General features: G+C 37.0%; 1 protein-coding gene across 1 annotated transcript in view; it reads left to right on the top strand.

The window, feature by feature from the left end:
* The window catches only part of APPBP2 (amyloid beta precursor protein (cytoplasmic tail) binding protein 2), a 59748-nt gene that overhangs the window by 26170 nt on the left and 17030 nt on the right, over positions 1 to 16548 (top strand). The window contains exons 5-6 of the mRNA XM_010861579.1: positions 11689 to 11857; positions 15766 to 15855. Coding sequence (XP_010859881.1) covers positions 11689 to 11857; positions 15766 to 15855 — 259 coding nt within the window. The remainder of the gene's footprint in view (positions 1 to 11688; positions 11858 to 15765; positions 15856 to 16548) is intronic.

Below are 16548 nucleotides of genomic sequence, written 5' to 3'. Positions count from 1 at the left end.
ATCTTCCTGACCCAGGGATCGAACTCTAGTCTCCAGCATTGCAGGCAGATTCTTTACCATCTGAGCCACCAGGGAAGCTCCAATAATAATAATAATAATTGTGTGCAGAAGCTATAAAGGGATTGGTTATTGGGCCTATACTTTGTAGTACTGATAAAAAATAATCTGTGTCATCTTTCCTCTCCACTTCTGCCTAGGAATAGGAGACTTGACTATATATCATGGGATTTTAGGGGCTAGCTAAATGTTTCTTTGTGTATGAACTAGTTAACTTAGAATTTTAAAAATCCATTTTGTATGATGTCATTGTAGATTCCTCTTTCATAGCAGGCAGTCTTTTGACCTACAGGTATAACATTTTCTTATATATGCTTGCTTTTTACTCATGAAGTCAGATTTATTTCTTTTGGATATCTAACATTTCTCTTGTCTGTCTGATTTTAAGGCTCTTATATAAATTTTACATCAATATAACCAAAAGATTTTGTTTTCTCCCAGGACTAGGGCTCCTCTTCTCTTTCCTGTTTTTTATTAACTTTAGCATGTAGCTCATTATGTTTGTAAATGTTACAGGCAAGGAGAAGGGCAAAAGGCTCATGCCAGCTGAGTTCTTTTTTTCAGACAGAAAAAATAGTTTTCCTAGAAGCCTAGGCCTGTCTTCCTTGCTTACCTCTCTTCAAAACTAGAAAGCTGGGACAGACTCTGCATATCCTCCAACCGGTATAATGTGGTCTAGGGAGCAGAACGTTTTTAATTGTGCATTTTACTGCTCCAAATGAACTCATGGGTCTACATTAAGGAAGGAGGAGAGGGGAAAATATTGGATAGGTTACTTTAATTCAGTTACTGTTTTGGCTGTCTTTAGAACAAACACATATGAGTAGAAAAAAGCCTGTGCCAAGAAACAGAACTGTTTATAACACTAGCTTACTGCCTGTATACCTAGACATCTTGTTCTTAAGAATTTGAAATTTCAGAATAATATTGGCTCCTGCACAGCTATACTTGATAAATTCTTGGTCATGATAGGCATACATAAAATTTTTAGTATTATAGTAGTATTGTTTGAAAAAAAGATTAAATTATTCTTAGCTTTAGAGTTGGGAAAACTCTGTTTTGGAGAACAGATGCTAATGAAATCCTTTAGCCAGCCCCAGGAGTTTTGAGCCTAATCTAAGAGTGTGTTTTTAAATTTAATAGCACAAAATCAGTTTCTAATTGGGGTGGAATGAAAGCAGTATAGAGCAGATGTTGGAGAATCATCTTGTCAAACCTGGTACCATTTCTCAGTCTTTGTTTTTTTCCTTGAAGACACGACTTAGTTTCTTTTACTTTAATTTTTCTATTTAATAATTTTGTTCTGCGTATGCCTGTGTCAATTACCAAACAAATCGAAAATATTCAGAAATCTATGAAGAAGAAAATAAATATGATCTGTAACCCTGCTGCCCAGAAATAACCACAGTTATTATTTTGGTATATTTTGGGGATTTTAAGTGAAAAATTGAACTTGCCAAACCGAGAGGAAAAGACTTGAATCTAGATTGAAGAAAGAACCCTGAGCCCTAGGAAGATGAATTTCTTGAAATCTAAGAATAAGTAGAAATTAGAAGCTAGGAGACAATAGCAGTATCTCAATTACTCTGAAAATACTATACAACATTTAGGATAAAATTCAGATTTTTAAGTGTATAGAGACCAAATATACCTCCATGTCTTTTTCCTAAGGAAAACAGTCAAGAAATTTCTCTAACCAGACAAAAGTTCAGTAATAGCAAATCTCAAGGTAGGGGAAGATAGTGTAGAAACGTGATAAATAGTGAGCATTGTAATATATACTAGACATAATGGAGTAGAAAGAGCATGAAGAACAAATTGTGAATTTGTAATATGTCTTATATAAGGATTTTTTTTTTTCAAACTGGAAATGAAAAGGAAATTATAGAAATGAAAAAACAGGGATTTCCCTAGTGGTTCAGTGGCTAAGACTCCAAGCTCCCAGTGCAGGAGGTGTGGGTTCAGTCCCTGGTTGGGAAATAGATCCCACATGCTGCAACTGAAAGATCCAGCGTACCACAAGGAAGATCAAAGATCTGAGTGCCTCAGCCAAGACCTGGGATAGCCAAAGAAATAAGTGTTTTTTAAAATAAGGAAATAAATTCTCAGTTACCACCTAAATGTAAGATGATTTTCTTTTTCCACCTGAAAATTGAAGAGTTGCCTTACAAAGCCCCTCTTATTATGTGATGTTCTTTCAAGTCTGTTGTTTTAAACAACAAAATACTATTTGGGAAAGAAATGTTAACCTGAAAACTTAGCCTGTGCCAGCATCAGGAAACTCATAGAGATAACCTGCCCGAATTTTCTTTTTAAGAAAGTAATGAAGAACTTCCCTGGTGGTCCGGTGGTTAAGAATCTGCCTGCCAATGCAGGGGAAATGGGTTCGATCCCTAGTCTGGGAAGATTCCATATGCCCTGGGGCAGCTAAGCCCATGCTCCACAACTACAGAGCCTGTGCTCTATAGTTCATGTGAGGCAACTACTGAAGCCCAAGTGTCAGAACTCCTGAAACCATGTGCTGTAACTCCTGAAGCCTGTGTGCTCTGGAGCCCGTGCTCCACAATGAGAGAAGCTACTGCAGTGAGACGCCTGCGCACGGCAGCTAGAGAAAGCCTGCAAGCAACAAGGAAGACCCCATGCAGCCAAAAAGAAAGAAAGTATTGGAATTTAATACGTTAAGAATTACTCTGGAAATCATAGCCTTATAGTTGTGTTAGGTATCTTTATTAACTGGCTTCTTGAATATTTCTTTGAAATGTAATGGATTAAGTGACTTGGTTGCAGAAATTATGGATGTCCACTTGTCTTAGGCAGAAGGAAAAAGCCCAGTGGTCTTAATTCTTTGCAAATGGTTGATGGTGCCTTTGGATAAAATTTCTAGTGACATTATACCAGGCTCAAAAGTGCTGATTTGCAAACAAGTGAAAATGTTTTACTCTGAAAAACTGTTAGGTGATTCAAAAAGTAGTTTGATGATGAAAATAAATGTTTTAAGATGCATGTGAACAGTTTAGTAACATTTCATAAATTGCAAGGAAGAAAAGTTTTAAAATTTTAATTTAGGTTTAAAATATTTATAACATAAAGATGATTTAAATATTAGAGATTTCAAAATTTTATCATATATATCCCTAAAACTTAGTATGTTCAAGTTGGCAGAAAACCTTTTTGGATGGAAGGTGGAGGCTGATGTTATTATGTTCAGGTTGCTTTATACTGGGCATATATGATAGCCTATTTTAAAAGTATGTATTTGGAAAAATGTAGTACTATAAGGAAGTATTATAAAAGTCTCATCTTGGTGCAGGGAATATGAATGGCTGTCATTATTTAATGTTCAAACATTGTCAGTGCTTAGGGAGGGGTATTTAATAAATTGATTAATGGAAAAACATGATAGACATTCCAAATTAGAATAGTGAGAGTAGAGTGGTAAGAACGATTGAAGACTTGTCCAAGCAAGATACAAGCAAAGAGAATAGAGGACATAACTAAGTATGATAAATGAAAAATGTGAAATAAAATCAAATACAAGTGGCATTACAGTACATGTAAACGGGCTCAATTCCCCTCTCTAGAGACAGTGACTGCCAAGAAGGTGAAAAAATGAAACCCGGCTATATACTGTTAAAAGAAAATAGCCTCAAACAGTAATATCAACAATAAAAGCAGAATTCAGTATAAAAAACCCATTAGTTAATTAAAAAGGATGTTGATAATAAAACGTACAATCCACAAACAAAAAGGTCACAAACCCAGGTATCAGCCCTCTATGGCTTGGACAGAGGAGTTTGGCGGGCTACTGTCCATGGGGTCACAGAGAGTCAGACCTGACTGAGCATGCACACGCATAGGCACGTAAGCAGTACACTGTAAAAATACAAAGAATTTGATTTTAAAAATATATGTAAAAGTCAAGTATCTCCAAAGTAGGTTAATTCAGAATTCATAGAGGTTATCAGGGTACTAGGTTTTCCCCATCTTTTCACTCCTCTAATCTCCAGTGGTTGTAAGAATGCTCCTGTGGTTTGAGGTATCCCATGCAGATTCCGCATTGTCCAGCAGAAGAAAGACTGTATTTTATCTCTGATGACAAAAGAGCCTTTCTTGGAAACCACCAAGCTGACCTCTTGTGTCTCATTAGGCAGAGCTAGATCATTTGTTTACCTCTGAATCAGTCACTGGCAATCTGAATAGGATCGCTATGTTAGGATTGGCTTAAACGATCGGCTTAAACTAATGATTTACTCATGAGTCCTACAAGAAAGGAGTCAGTGCCTCACAAAATCAGGGTTCTACCAATAAGCATGAGATGAGGAAAATGCCTTGGTTAGGGAACCAGCAGTTATCTGTCTCCTCTCACAGTGCTTTGCTCCCCCATTTAAAATTAAAACCACACCAGATAGGTATTTATTAGAAATACAGAGTTACCTAAACTGACCCAAGAAAAAAATAGAAATTCTTAATGAAATCTAGAGCAAATTGATTGAATCAGAAATCAGAAAAGTCCAGGACCAGAAGGAAAATTTTAAAAATAATTTTTTAAAAAATGTGGCAAAACTAGAATCCTCATGCATTGCTAATGAGAATGTAAAACGGAGCAGCTGCTATGGAATAGTTTGGTGGTTTTTTTAAAAGATGAACACAAAAATTACCATATTACCCAGCAGTTTCAGCCCTAGGTATATATATCCCAAAGAATTGAAAACTGGGATGCAAACAGGTAACTGTATGCTAGTGATCATTGCACAATGTTTCACACTGGTCAGAACGTAGAAATGACTCAAGTATCCGCCGACAAAAGAACCCTTGAGCAACGTGGGTTTGAACTGTTGAGTGTCCACTTAATACACAGATTATTTTTCAGTACATACATAATACAGTACTACATGGTCTACTGTTGGTTGAATCCATGGATACAAAGGCCTGACTGTAAACTTATATGAGAATTTTTTTTTTTTCTTTACTGCCCTAAAGGGTCAGTGCCCCAACCTCCAAATTGTTCAAGAGTCAGTTGTGGATATACAGCAAAATAATATTCAACCAATTTTGATATATGCTACAATATAGGTGAGTTTTGAAAGTAATATTCTAAGTGAAATATGACAGATACAAAACCACAAATACTGTATGATTTTACTTAAATATCTAGAATAGATAAATTTATAGAAACAGGTAGATTGAGGTTACCAGCAGCTGGGGGATATACAGAGAGAATGGGAAGCTATTGTATATTATAGAGTGTCTGGGGTGATGAAAATGTTATGGAAATGCAAGATGATTCATTAAAAAATACACTTGGATGAGCGGGAGAGAATTTTTTTTCCCCCTTCACGTTTACTTTTAACATACTTTGGTCATGTCTGTCTAAAACTAGTTATCTTGCTCAATCTTATAGTAAATATATTTATAAACTAGTGGCCTTTGACCAGGGGTTGTGAAGTGAAAGTCGCTCAGTTGTGTCTGACTCTGCGACCCCATATACTGTCCATGGAATTCTCCAGGCTAGACTACTGGAGTGGGTAGCCTTTCCCTTCTCCAGGGGATCTTCCTGACATAGGGATCGAACTAGGGTCTTCTGCATTGCAAGCAGATTCTTTACCAACTGAGCTATCAGGGAAGTAGTGTGGCTTTTAGATTTGTATATTTTCCACTTCAAACAATGAGTAACTTAATTAATTAAATGGTTGCTTTTGATAATAGCTATTAATCAAGTAGCTATGATTTTATGTTGTCATAAAAATAAAATATCGTGGGACTGTGGGTATACGGGAAGTCTGTTTATCTTCTCAGTTTTGCTGTGAATCTAAAACGGCTCTAAAAAATAAAATCTATCTTTAAAAAATATTAAAATAAAGACTGTGCTTAATGGTTATGCCACGTTTGGAGAACCTTGAGAGCCTGCCTTTTCCTTAGGCTGAACACTGCGATAGAATTAGATCCTTGGTTGCACCAGAAGTTTCTTGGATCCTGCATCCTGCTCATTGTAAGCCCAGATGAACACACAGACCCTGAAGAGTCTACATATGTTGAGTTTGCCCTTTTGTTTCAATAGATAATCAGCAGAGACTGGAGAAAATATCAAGCTGTGCTTTTTCTAGCATGAAATACTTAGTTTGCTACCCCCATCATATTCCAATTACTAATTTTCAGAAACTTACTTTTAGGGAGACTACCTACAGTGAAGTTTGCTGGAAATGCAGTTACTAGTATTGTAGAAATGACTGGTGAGCATGTTTCATTCTCTAAATTTAATTTTTTTTCCTCGTTCAGCTATTTGGATAACTATCAAATCTGTATTTTCTTATACCAGTCCTTTTTTCTCAAGGTTTTTTTTTTTTTTTTCCTGGACTGTTGTAATATCTTCTGTTGTGGGTTGCCTTACCTCCAGTCTTGGCTTTACTGTAATCCATTCTGCACACTATAACCACAGCTGTCTTTCTAAAATTTTACTATTTAATATGGTAACCATTAACCACATGTGACTATTTAACATTAAGAATTAAAAGTCAGTCCTAAGTCACACTGGGCATATTTCAGATACTCATTAGCCACTTGTGGCTACTAAATTGAGTAGAGCAGATATGGAACATTTCAGTTGGTTTTATTAGACTGTGTTGTCCTACGGCATAAATAATCTCACTCACTTTTGCAGCCAGAGTGCCTTACTATGTCAAATTAGACCCTATAAAAATCTTTGTTTTCTCTACTTTGGACTTCCCTGATAGCTCAGTTGGTATGCAATGCAGGAGGCCCTGGTTCGATTCCTGGATCAGGAAGATCTGCTGGAGAAGGGATAGGCTACCCATTCCAGTAGTCTCGGGCTTCCCTTGTGGCTCAGCTGGTAAAGAATCTGCCTGCAATGTGGGTGACCTGGGGTCAATCCCTGGGTTGGGAATAGCCCCTGGAGAAGGGAAGGGCTTACCCACTCCAGTATTCTGGCCTGGAGAATTCCATGGACCATATTGTCCATGGGGTCGCAAAGAATCAGACAGGACTGAGCAACTTTCACTTTCACTTTTCTCTACTTTTATCTCTCTTCACATAATCCATTATTCATGATATTCCAGGCATGTTGGCTTTCTTACTATTCTTTGTTTATGATAGAATTATTTTCCCTTTCTCAGGGCCTTTGCACTCGTTTGGAACATGTTTCCCAAGATCTGCACATGATTACCTCTTACATTTAAGTGTCAGCTCAGATGTTATATCTACAGACAGAGGAGAATTCTTCTGTCTGCCCTAAGCCCCTCCTTTAAGAAGGTTTTGATCATATAACCCTATTTTTTATCGTCTTCATAGCATTTATCGTCTTACTTACTGATGTCTGTCTGCCTACCTTAATACACCATTCCCCACTAGAATGAAGTTCTTTCCTTTCCAGTTGTCCTGAGATGTAACTGGTATACAGTACTGTATACATTCAAGATGGTGTGCAACACAGTGGTTTGACTTAGATACATTGTGAAGTGATTATCACAAGTTTAAGGAGCATCTGTTACCTCATGTAGGTTCAGTATTAAAGAAATACAAAAAATTTTTTCCTTGTGATGAAAATTCTTGGGATTGACACTTAACAACTTTTATATGTTTAACATACAGTAATGTTCTTTTATCATTAAATTAACATCCCTCATACTTACGACTGGAAATAGTAACTTTTGTGTGCCTTTGTCCACTTCCTCTCCCCCTACCTCCCCCCTTTGCTAATTGCAAATCTGATCTCTTTTTCCATGGGTTTGTTTTTAACGTATAATTGATCCACAATACTCTTGTTAGTTCCTGTTACACAACATAGTGATTAAATATTTCTATATAACTCAAAATGATCACCAGATAAGTCTATAGTTACATTGTGTGACCATACAGAGATTTTACAAACTTATTGACAATATTCTCCATATTGTAAATGACATACCTGTGACTCCTGCAGCGAGAAGTTTGAACCTCTCAACCTTCTTCACGTGTTTCTTTCTGTACCCCATTCCCCTCTGGCAACCACCTGCTCATTCTCTGTCTGTAACTCTGTTTCTGTTTGTAATGTTCATTTGTTTTTTAGATTGCAAGTATAAGTGAAGTCATTCAGTATTTGTCTTTCACTCTGATTCATTTCACTTAACATAATACCCTCTAGGTCCATCCATGTTATTGTAGATGGCAAGGTTTCATTCCTTTTTATGATTAATACTCTATTGTGTATATATACCACATCTTCTTTATCCATTCATCTATTGATGGGTGCTTCGGTAGCGCCCATATTTTGGCTATTGTAAATAATGCTGCAGTGAGCATAGGGGTGCATACCTCTTTTCTAATTAATGTTTTTGTTTGGATGAATACCCAGGAACTTCTGTCCATTTTTTAATCAGGTTCTTTGTTTTGGTGATGTGTGGATTCTTTGTATATTTTGGATATTAACTCCTTACAGATACATTGTTTGCAAGTATCTTCTCCAATTCCATAGGTGATCTGAATTGGTTTTTGATAATTTCCTTGCTGTGCAAAAGCTTTTTAGTTTTATGTGTTCCCATGTATTTACTTCTGCTCTTGTTTCCCTTGCCTGAGGAGACAAAAAAAATTACTAAGATTGATGTTAGAGAGCTTACTACCTATGTTTTCTTCTAGAAGTTTTATGGTTTCAGGTCTTACACTTAGGCCTTTAATCTGTTTTGAATTTAGTTTTGTGTATAGTGTGAGCAGGTAGTCCAGTTTGATTATTTTGTGGGTTACTGTCTAATTGTCTCAACACCATTTATTGCAAAGGCTGTCTTCCCCATTATATATTGCCTGCATAGTTAGAATGAAGCTCCTGATGGTCATAAATTCTTTCTCTCTTTACTAGATTTCACTTTTTTTTCGTTGTGGCAGGGATCATTGCAAACTCTGGGTTATTAAATGAGCAATTTGTCAAGTGACAGTGTCTTTTAATTTTGTATTACTTTAGCATGAAAAGTCTGTATACCAAAACATATTTTTTTCTACTTTTATATTTCTGGTTTAAAATATAAATCCAATCAACTCATCTGATAATTACGTATATTTTTTCTTCAAGTTGAAATTTTGGGGTTTCCCTGGTGATCAGTGGGTAAGACTCCATGCTGCCAGTACAGGAGGCCCAGGTTCAGTCCCTGGTCAGGGTACTGGATCCTGCACACCACAGCTAAGAGAGAAAAAAAAAAATCCTGCATGCCACAAGTAAACATCCCACATACTGCAACTCAGACCTGTTCAGCCAAATAAATACTAAGATAAATAAATGGGGGAAAAAAAGAAATTTGGTATCATGGAAGGTACTTCATTCAGAATGTTGGATTAACCTTGTTGCTGTTGTTCAGTTGTTTAGTCATCACTCTTTGCGACCCCATGAACTGCAGCAGGTCAGGCCTCCCTGTCCTTCACTATCTCCCAGAGTTTGCTCAGACTCATATCCATTGGGTCATTGATGCTTTCTAACCGTCTCATCCTCTGCCACCCCTTTCTCCTCTTTCTCTCAGTCTTTCTCCATATCAGGGTCTTATTTGACTCTTGGTATCAGGTGGCCAAAGTAATGGAGCTTCAGCTTTAGCATCAGTCCTAACAGTGAGTATTCAGGGTTGATTTCCTTTAGGATTGACTCGTTTGATCTCCTTGCAGTCTAAGGGACTCTCAAGAGTCTTCTCCACCATCACAGTTCAAAAGCATCAGTTCTTTGGCACTCAGCTTTCTTTATGGTCCAAGTCCCCGGTCTATACACGACTACTGGAAAAACCATAGCTTTGACTATACATACAGACCTTTGTCAGCAAAGTGATGTCTCTGCTTTTTGATACACTGTCTAGGTTTATCATAGCTTTTCTTCCAAGGAGCAAGCATCTTTTAATTTTGTGGCTATATATAGTCACAGTGATTTTGGAGCACAAGAAAATCTATCACTGTTTCAACTTGTCCCCCATCTATTTGCCATGAAGTGATGGGACTGAATGCCATGGTTTAGTTTTTTGAATGTTGAGTTTTAAAGCCATCTTTTTCACTTTCCTCTTTAACCTTCATCAAGAGGCTGTTTAGTTCCTCTTTGTTTTCTGCCATTAGAGTGATATACTGTGTTGTTTTATATGAGGGTTTTAGTCTTTTCTAAAAGCAGTTAATTGTATGGTGAGTGTTGGAAGGATGCACATTGTGTAATGTTCCACCTTATTGAATAATCCTGATGATTCAGAATTACTCTTTATTTTTGCCTACTCTGGGTCTTACTTGTGGCATGTCGGATCTTTCTTTGCAGCATATGGGATCTAGTTCCCTGGCCAGGCATCAAACCTGGGCCCCCTGCCTTGGGAGCACACACAGTCTTAACCACTGGACCACCAGGAAAGTCCCCCAAAGTACTCTCTTTTAGAATAGATTGGTGATTGCCTGGGGGGAGGGAGAAGGATGAATTGGGAGTTTGGGATTGGCAGATGCAAACTGGTGTATATAGAATGGATAAACAACAGGTCTTACTGTATAGCATAGGGAATTATGTTAATACAATATAGTAAATCAACTATACTTCACTTTTTAAAAAACAATAGTAAAATTACTCTCTTTTTTCCTGACTATACAACAGAAAGCTAGAGATCAGAAGATTGTTACCATCTCTCTCATCTTGGGTCATTGATATGTTAGTATTTTTGGAATAGATATAAAAGTTAGATATTAAGTATCTGGGTTTCATTTAATACTCCTGAAGAATGCTTCCTAACCTCTCCATACTTGGTTTTCTTTCTCTTTTTTTTTTAACTTGGTTTTCATTCATTTATTTATTTTCCACTTGGTTTTCTTTTAAATGATGTTTATACCTTGTTCCCTCTCAGAGCTGAGCATTTTCATAAAATTATATTGGCATGATATATGGACATAATGTTTTAGCCAACATCATAATAGATTCTTAAATATATGTCAGGTCCTCACAGTGTTCTGTCTCATATGTGGTTCGTACAGATGTATAGCCTGTTGCTATCTTGACCTCAGTCTGACCTAAAGCATTTTACTACTCTTACATATCACTAGATAATCAGCATGGTTTTGCAGATACTTGTGTGTAAAAAATTCTGTATTTTTCCATCATAGAGGATAAAGGTTATGAAAGAAAGAACTGGCAGTACCACAGTTTTCAGTGAACTTGTCTTACTAGAAAGATAATTGAATTAAGCATTTTTATAAAGCAACAAAAAGGTTGCAGAATATACTAGAAAAAAGAATGGAAAGTAATGATAGGTAATAGGATTTCATGTTGATCTTTATTGTCTTCATTATTTTCCAGATCTCTTATAATAAAACTGTATTACTTTGGGATTTGAAACAAAGAGAGTTTTAAGTAATACATGTAGTACATGACAAGTGCACAAAGTATACAAAATATTTAGAGAGGATAAGGAATCAACATTGGATCAGATTAATCACCGGTAGCTTTCTGGGATGAACATACACTTCTTTCTGTGTGTAGTCAGTCCCAGCTTGGGCCAGACAGTTGTTTTCCAGTAGTGCCTCGTTTCTTCTGTCTGGTGACCTTAACTCATTTGGGTGCTATGTAGCCATCTGTAAGAGGTTACCAAGTCTACCATACAGAAAATAGCTATCAGAAATAGGCTCATATTATTTGTGCAATTGCAGATTGCTTCATGTGCGAAATGGAAACTGCAAATACCATTTGGGTGAAGAAACGTTTAAGTTAGCTCAGACATATATGGATAAACTCTCAAAACATGGCCAGCAAGCAAACAAAGCTGCACTCTATGGAGAACTGTGTGCACTCCTGTTTGCAAAAAGTCACTATGATGAGGTGAGTGTTTTGAAGTATATTTCATTATAACCAGTAAGTATCTGTTAAGCTGAAAATAAGTCATATAACCTCATATGTGTCTTAATCTCATTTTCAAATAATGGGTTTACTTAAAGCAATATACATTTGTAATGGAATATTTTAAATAGGCAAAGGAGTATTCTGTGAGATGGATTTTAAACATACACATGTACAATTTTACGTTTGTTTTTAATTTGACTAAATGTACTTCTGCCTAAATTATTTTGACAGCGTGCTCTGTTAAATGAACCTTTAGTGGGTGCTTTATTATTGGTTGTGTAGCTCTGGGTGAACTCTCATAAATTGAAGGCATTCATTTCATTGGGAACCTAGATTTTATTTATACTTTAATTGCATTGTTTTGCTTCTATCTCTGAGTTATCAGAAAGTAGTAGCCTCCATTTTGGCTTTATACTGTTAAATTAAGGCTTTGGTGCTAATGAATACATAGTTGAAAAGTGAACTGTGTGGGCTTAACTCTTTTACAAGGTTACTTTATTTATGGAAGACTATCATAATTATTTTGCACTGTCAGATAGCTGTCATTTAGCTTTAATATTTTAAAATTGCCCTAATGTCAATTTTTGCCCTGCAATGTAAAAATATATATATATATATATATGTTCCACATTTAAAGGAAAGTTACCATTAGAAGTGAAATTAGAGAATTCTAGAATAACTGTAAAGTGATGTTTACAACCCCAAAGCTAGGATCATCCCGCTTTTAATATTTATCAAAGAAGGCATTATCAAAGAATGTTGGAAGTGTTGAACTTGTTGAAGTGTATGGTGAGAGTTTGTTAAGTTTTTTAAGAAACTGCCAGATTGTCTCTACCAGCATACGTTCCCACCAGGAAGAAGTGAGAACTCCTGTTACTCCATACCCTTGCCAGCATTTGATGTTAGTGTTGTAGATTTTGGCTGTTCTAAGAGGCATGCCTCATCATTTACATTAACTATTTTTCAAAGCTTAATATTTCATTCTAAAATGAGTAAGTGCTGAGGATCTAATTATAGCATGCTGACTGTAGTTAATATTATATGTATATTTGAAGTTTCCTAAGAATAGCTCTTAAATGTGCTCATCACACATAAAAAAAGAGAACACTGAGGTGATGCATGTGTTAATTAGATTGATTGTGATACTCATTTCACAGTATGTATGTATATCAAATCTTGTACAATTTAAATATATACAATTTTTGTCAATTATACTTCAGTAAAGTTGGGGGGAAACTTTTTTTAGTCATCAAGCTTATTTGTTAAAATCTAAAATCCTAATCAGCATGCCTGCATTTTCTCAGGAGGTTTATATATTTTTTCTGGTTCTTTTTGATGCTGAATTCTTGTGTCTGCTGAATTAGTTCTGTTGATGAATTGTTTTGCTGCCCCTTTTATGCAGTAACTGTTCCCAAGCATGTCAGTCTAGATATAGAATTTGGCCCTTTTCTGTTGTTTTACACACCAAAAACAAAGAACCCCATTCACAAAAGGCCTTTGTGTGGACAGCCTTTATGGAAATGAGAATGAAGTAAACAGCAATGGTATTTGCCTGCCTGAAAAGTTCTTCTGGGAATTCCCTGGCATCTGGTGGTTAGAACTTTGGCATTTCCACTGCAGAGGACCCAAGTTCAGTCCCTGGTGAGGGAACTAAGATCCTGCAAGCCATGAGGCATGGCTAAAAAAAAAAAGTTCTTTAGGTGCCCCACCATGACCATCCTTTATCTCTCCACATATGCCCTCCTCATCTTGGCCGTCTCTGATTGCTCTTTCATTGTTTCTTTTCATCTCTGTTTCTCATACTCCCCTGCATCCTTCTTTCTGTTCTGTAAAGTAAATCATGTCTTGCCATTTTTTACTCCTGTACTCAGCTCCAGGCCCATCTTCTTCTCTCCAGACTCAACAGTGTATTCAGTGGAACAGAAATATCTTTTATTCACCAGTTTCCACTTTATTTACCAGCAGTTACTGTTTAAGTGACAGTTTTTTTCTATCTGAACATTTGAATTGGGGGGTGTTATACTGGAGAAGGAAATGGCAACCTACCCCAGTATTCTTGCCTGGAAAATACCATAAACAGAGGAACGTAATGGGCTACAATCCATGGGGCTGCAAAAGAATCATTCACGACTTAGCAACCAACAGCAACATACTATATTTTATTCATGATCTTTGGAATTCGCTGCACATTCATGAGGAACATTTAAGTCTAGAGATGTTTCTCGTGTAATTTTGATAGTTTATAAATTTGTCATTGATACCTACAGAAAAGTACACAAATCTTGAGGATATAGTTTGATGCATTATCACCATATTCTGCTCTGAGTCCATATAGTCTAGGATATACCAAGATAATACCAACCTCCAAACAGCACTGACTTGGAATAACACCAGTTGATTCCTTGCTCATGTTGCTTCATGTCTTGGTCTGTCTGTGGCTCTGCTTCACATCATATCTACACGTTGATCAAAACCCACATGTTGTGGAGCGGCCTCTGTCTAGAACTTTACCAGCATTGGAGCAAAGGCAAAAACAGTATGGGGAAGGAATTACTGGTTCTTGAAGCTTTCTCCTAGAAATGGCACATTTCACATGAACTCTGCTTATATTTTAATTAATATTTTGGCCAAAGGAAATCTTAATGTGAAAGGGAAGTTTATCTTTCCTCAAGCTGCTGCTGCTGCTGCCAAGTCGCTCCAGTCATGCCCTACTCCATGTGACCCCATAGATGGCAGCCCACCAGGCTCCCCGGTCCCTGGGACTCTCCAGGCAAGAACACTGGAGTGGGTTGCCATTTCGTTCTCCAATGCATGAAAGTGAAAAGTGAAAGTGAAGGCGCTCAGTTGTGTCCCACTCTTAGCGACCCCATGGACTGCAGCCTACCAGGCTCCTCCGTCCATGGGATTTTCCAGGCAAGAGTACTGGAGTGGGGTGCCACTGCCTTCTCCGTATCTTTGCTCAAAGAGGGGCAGTAAATATTTTAAAAGCAGTATTACAATTTACCACAGATTTTACATTCTTACTGGGGCAAAATCAGCTTATTTAGTATCTTACAAACCAGGTGTTTTTTAACCCAAATCATTTTTGCTTATTTTTTCCTGTTTTGTTTTTGCATCAAAATTGCTTCTGAAGAGTTAACATCTTTTAGGTGGAATGAAAGAGATGGGAGCTTATAGAAGAAAACAAATGTTTACTTTCTAATTTTCAGGTGGTTTTCCCCACATTTTTATGATCCTTTTGTAATACTTTTTGTTTCCTTGAAGCAGTTCTTACTATCCAGAATAATTCATTTTGCTTCCCCACCCTCCACCCTACTAAGCACTAGGGGATGAACGACATTCTATTTTTGTCCCCTATTAGATACCTAGGCCCTAGCACATTGTGTGACACTGTCTCAAAGAGGTGTTGTGTTGGTTAACTGTATCACTGCACATAAAATGCTTAGAACAATAGCTAGCACAAAGTGAGCACCCAACTACACAAGCGATTGTAGTAGAACAATATCACAAAGAAGTGTTACAGTAGGGGGAGGAAAGTACAGGAAACCTTGTCCGGAGCTGAAACCTGAAGGACAGCTTAGGTGGTTTAGGGGGTGGGAGGAAGGAGGGGGATGTATCGTAAGGCAGAGGAAATGGTATGTGCAGAGGCTCTGGGACAGAAAGAACATGCTCCTGATGTCCTGAATGTGTGTCACATACCCAAAGAAAAACGTAACAAGCATACTTTAAAGAAAACTCAGCCTCTGAGAGGAAATTTTAAGTGTAAATATTTTGTGTGTCTTCCTTATTCAGGTACTTGAAAGCTTGCGGGAAAAATTCTTAAGCATTTCATTGAATACTGTCAATTTGATACATCACAGGGTTTGCTCTTCTGTAAATTTTTTTAGGCATACAAATGGTGCATTGAGGCAATGAAAGAAATCACAACAAGCTTACCAGTCAAAGTCGTGGTGGATGTTTTAAGACAAGCTTCTAAGGTAAATATAATGTTAAAATTATTAAATGGATTATAGAGTTTAATAAGCTTCAAATTTGTGTTAATTAACCTACTGTTTGGGGGCTTTCCTGGTGGCTCTGCCTGCCAGTGCAGGAGACACAGATTTAATCCCTGATCTGGGAAGATCTTTTGAAGAAAGAAATGGCAGCTCACTCCAGTATTCTTGCCTGGAGAATCCCAGGGACAGACGAGCCTGGTGGGCTGTAGTCCATGGGGTCGCAAAGAATCAGACACAACTGAGTGACTGAACAGCAACAGCCACCACCTGCTATTTAAAAAATTAAGTGTTGCATACTCATGGATACCAACATCTATTTTCTAAATTTTTCTGCTCAGTTCAGGAATCTGGCTTCTTCTTAAACCTTTACAGCAACCTGAATTCCTTATGCCATGATTGTATGGGCTTCGGTCACTTTTCTGCTAAAGGATATCCTAGTATTAAACCTTTCAGTCACAGTATTGCAGTCTCACAGTGTGATAACTTTCTGTTCTTGACCTGATAGGCAATACTTACATGGTGTTTCTTCTTACTGGGTAAAAAAAACAGAATGAATTAAGTCTTTGAAATCATTTAGTAATATTTTTAAATTGCTGCTTTAGTAAACTGAAGCTTTAAAGCATTGATATAATTTTCAGATATAGTATTTCCCAGAGCTTTTCCATTTTGAATATT

Source organism: Bison bison, unplaced genomic scaffold (genome assembly GCF_000754665.1).
Source record: "Bison bison bison isolate TAMUID 2011002044 unplaced genomic scaffold, Bison_UMD1.0 scf7180017864472, whole genome shotgun sequence".
In the NCBI taxonomy this organism is placed as follows: Eukaryota; Metazoa; Chordata; class Mammalia; order Artiodactyla; family Bovidae; genus Bison; species Bison bison.
This window is presented reverse-complemented; position numbering and strand designations above follow the sequence as displayed.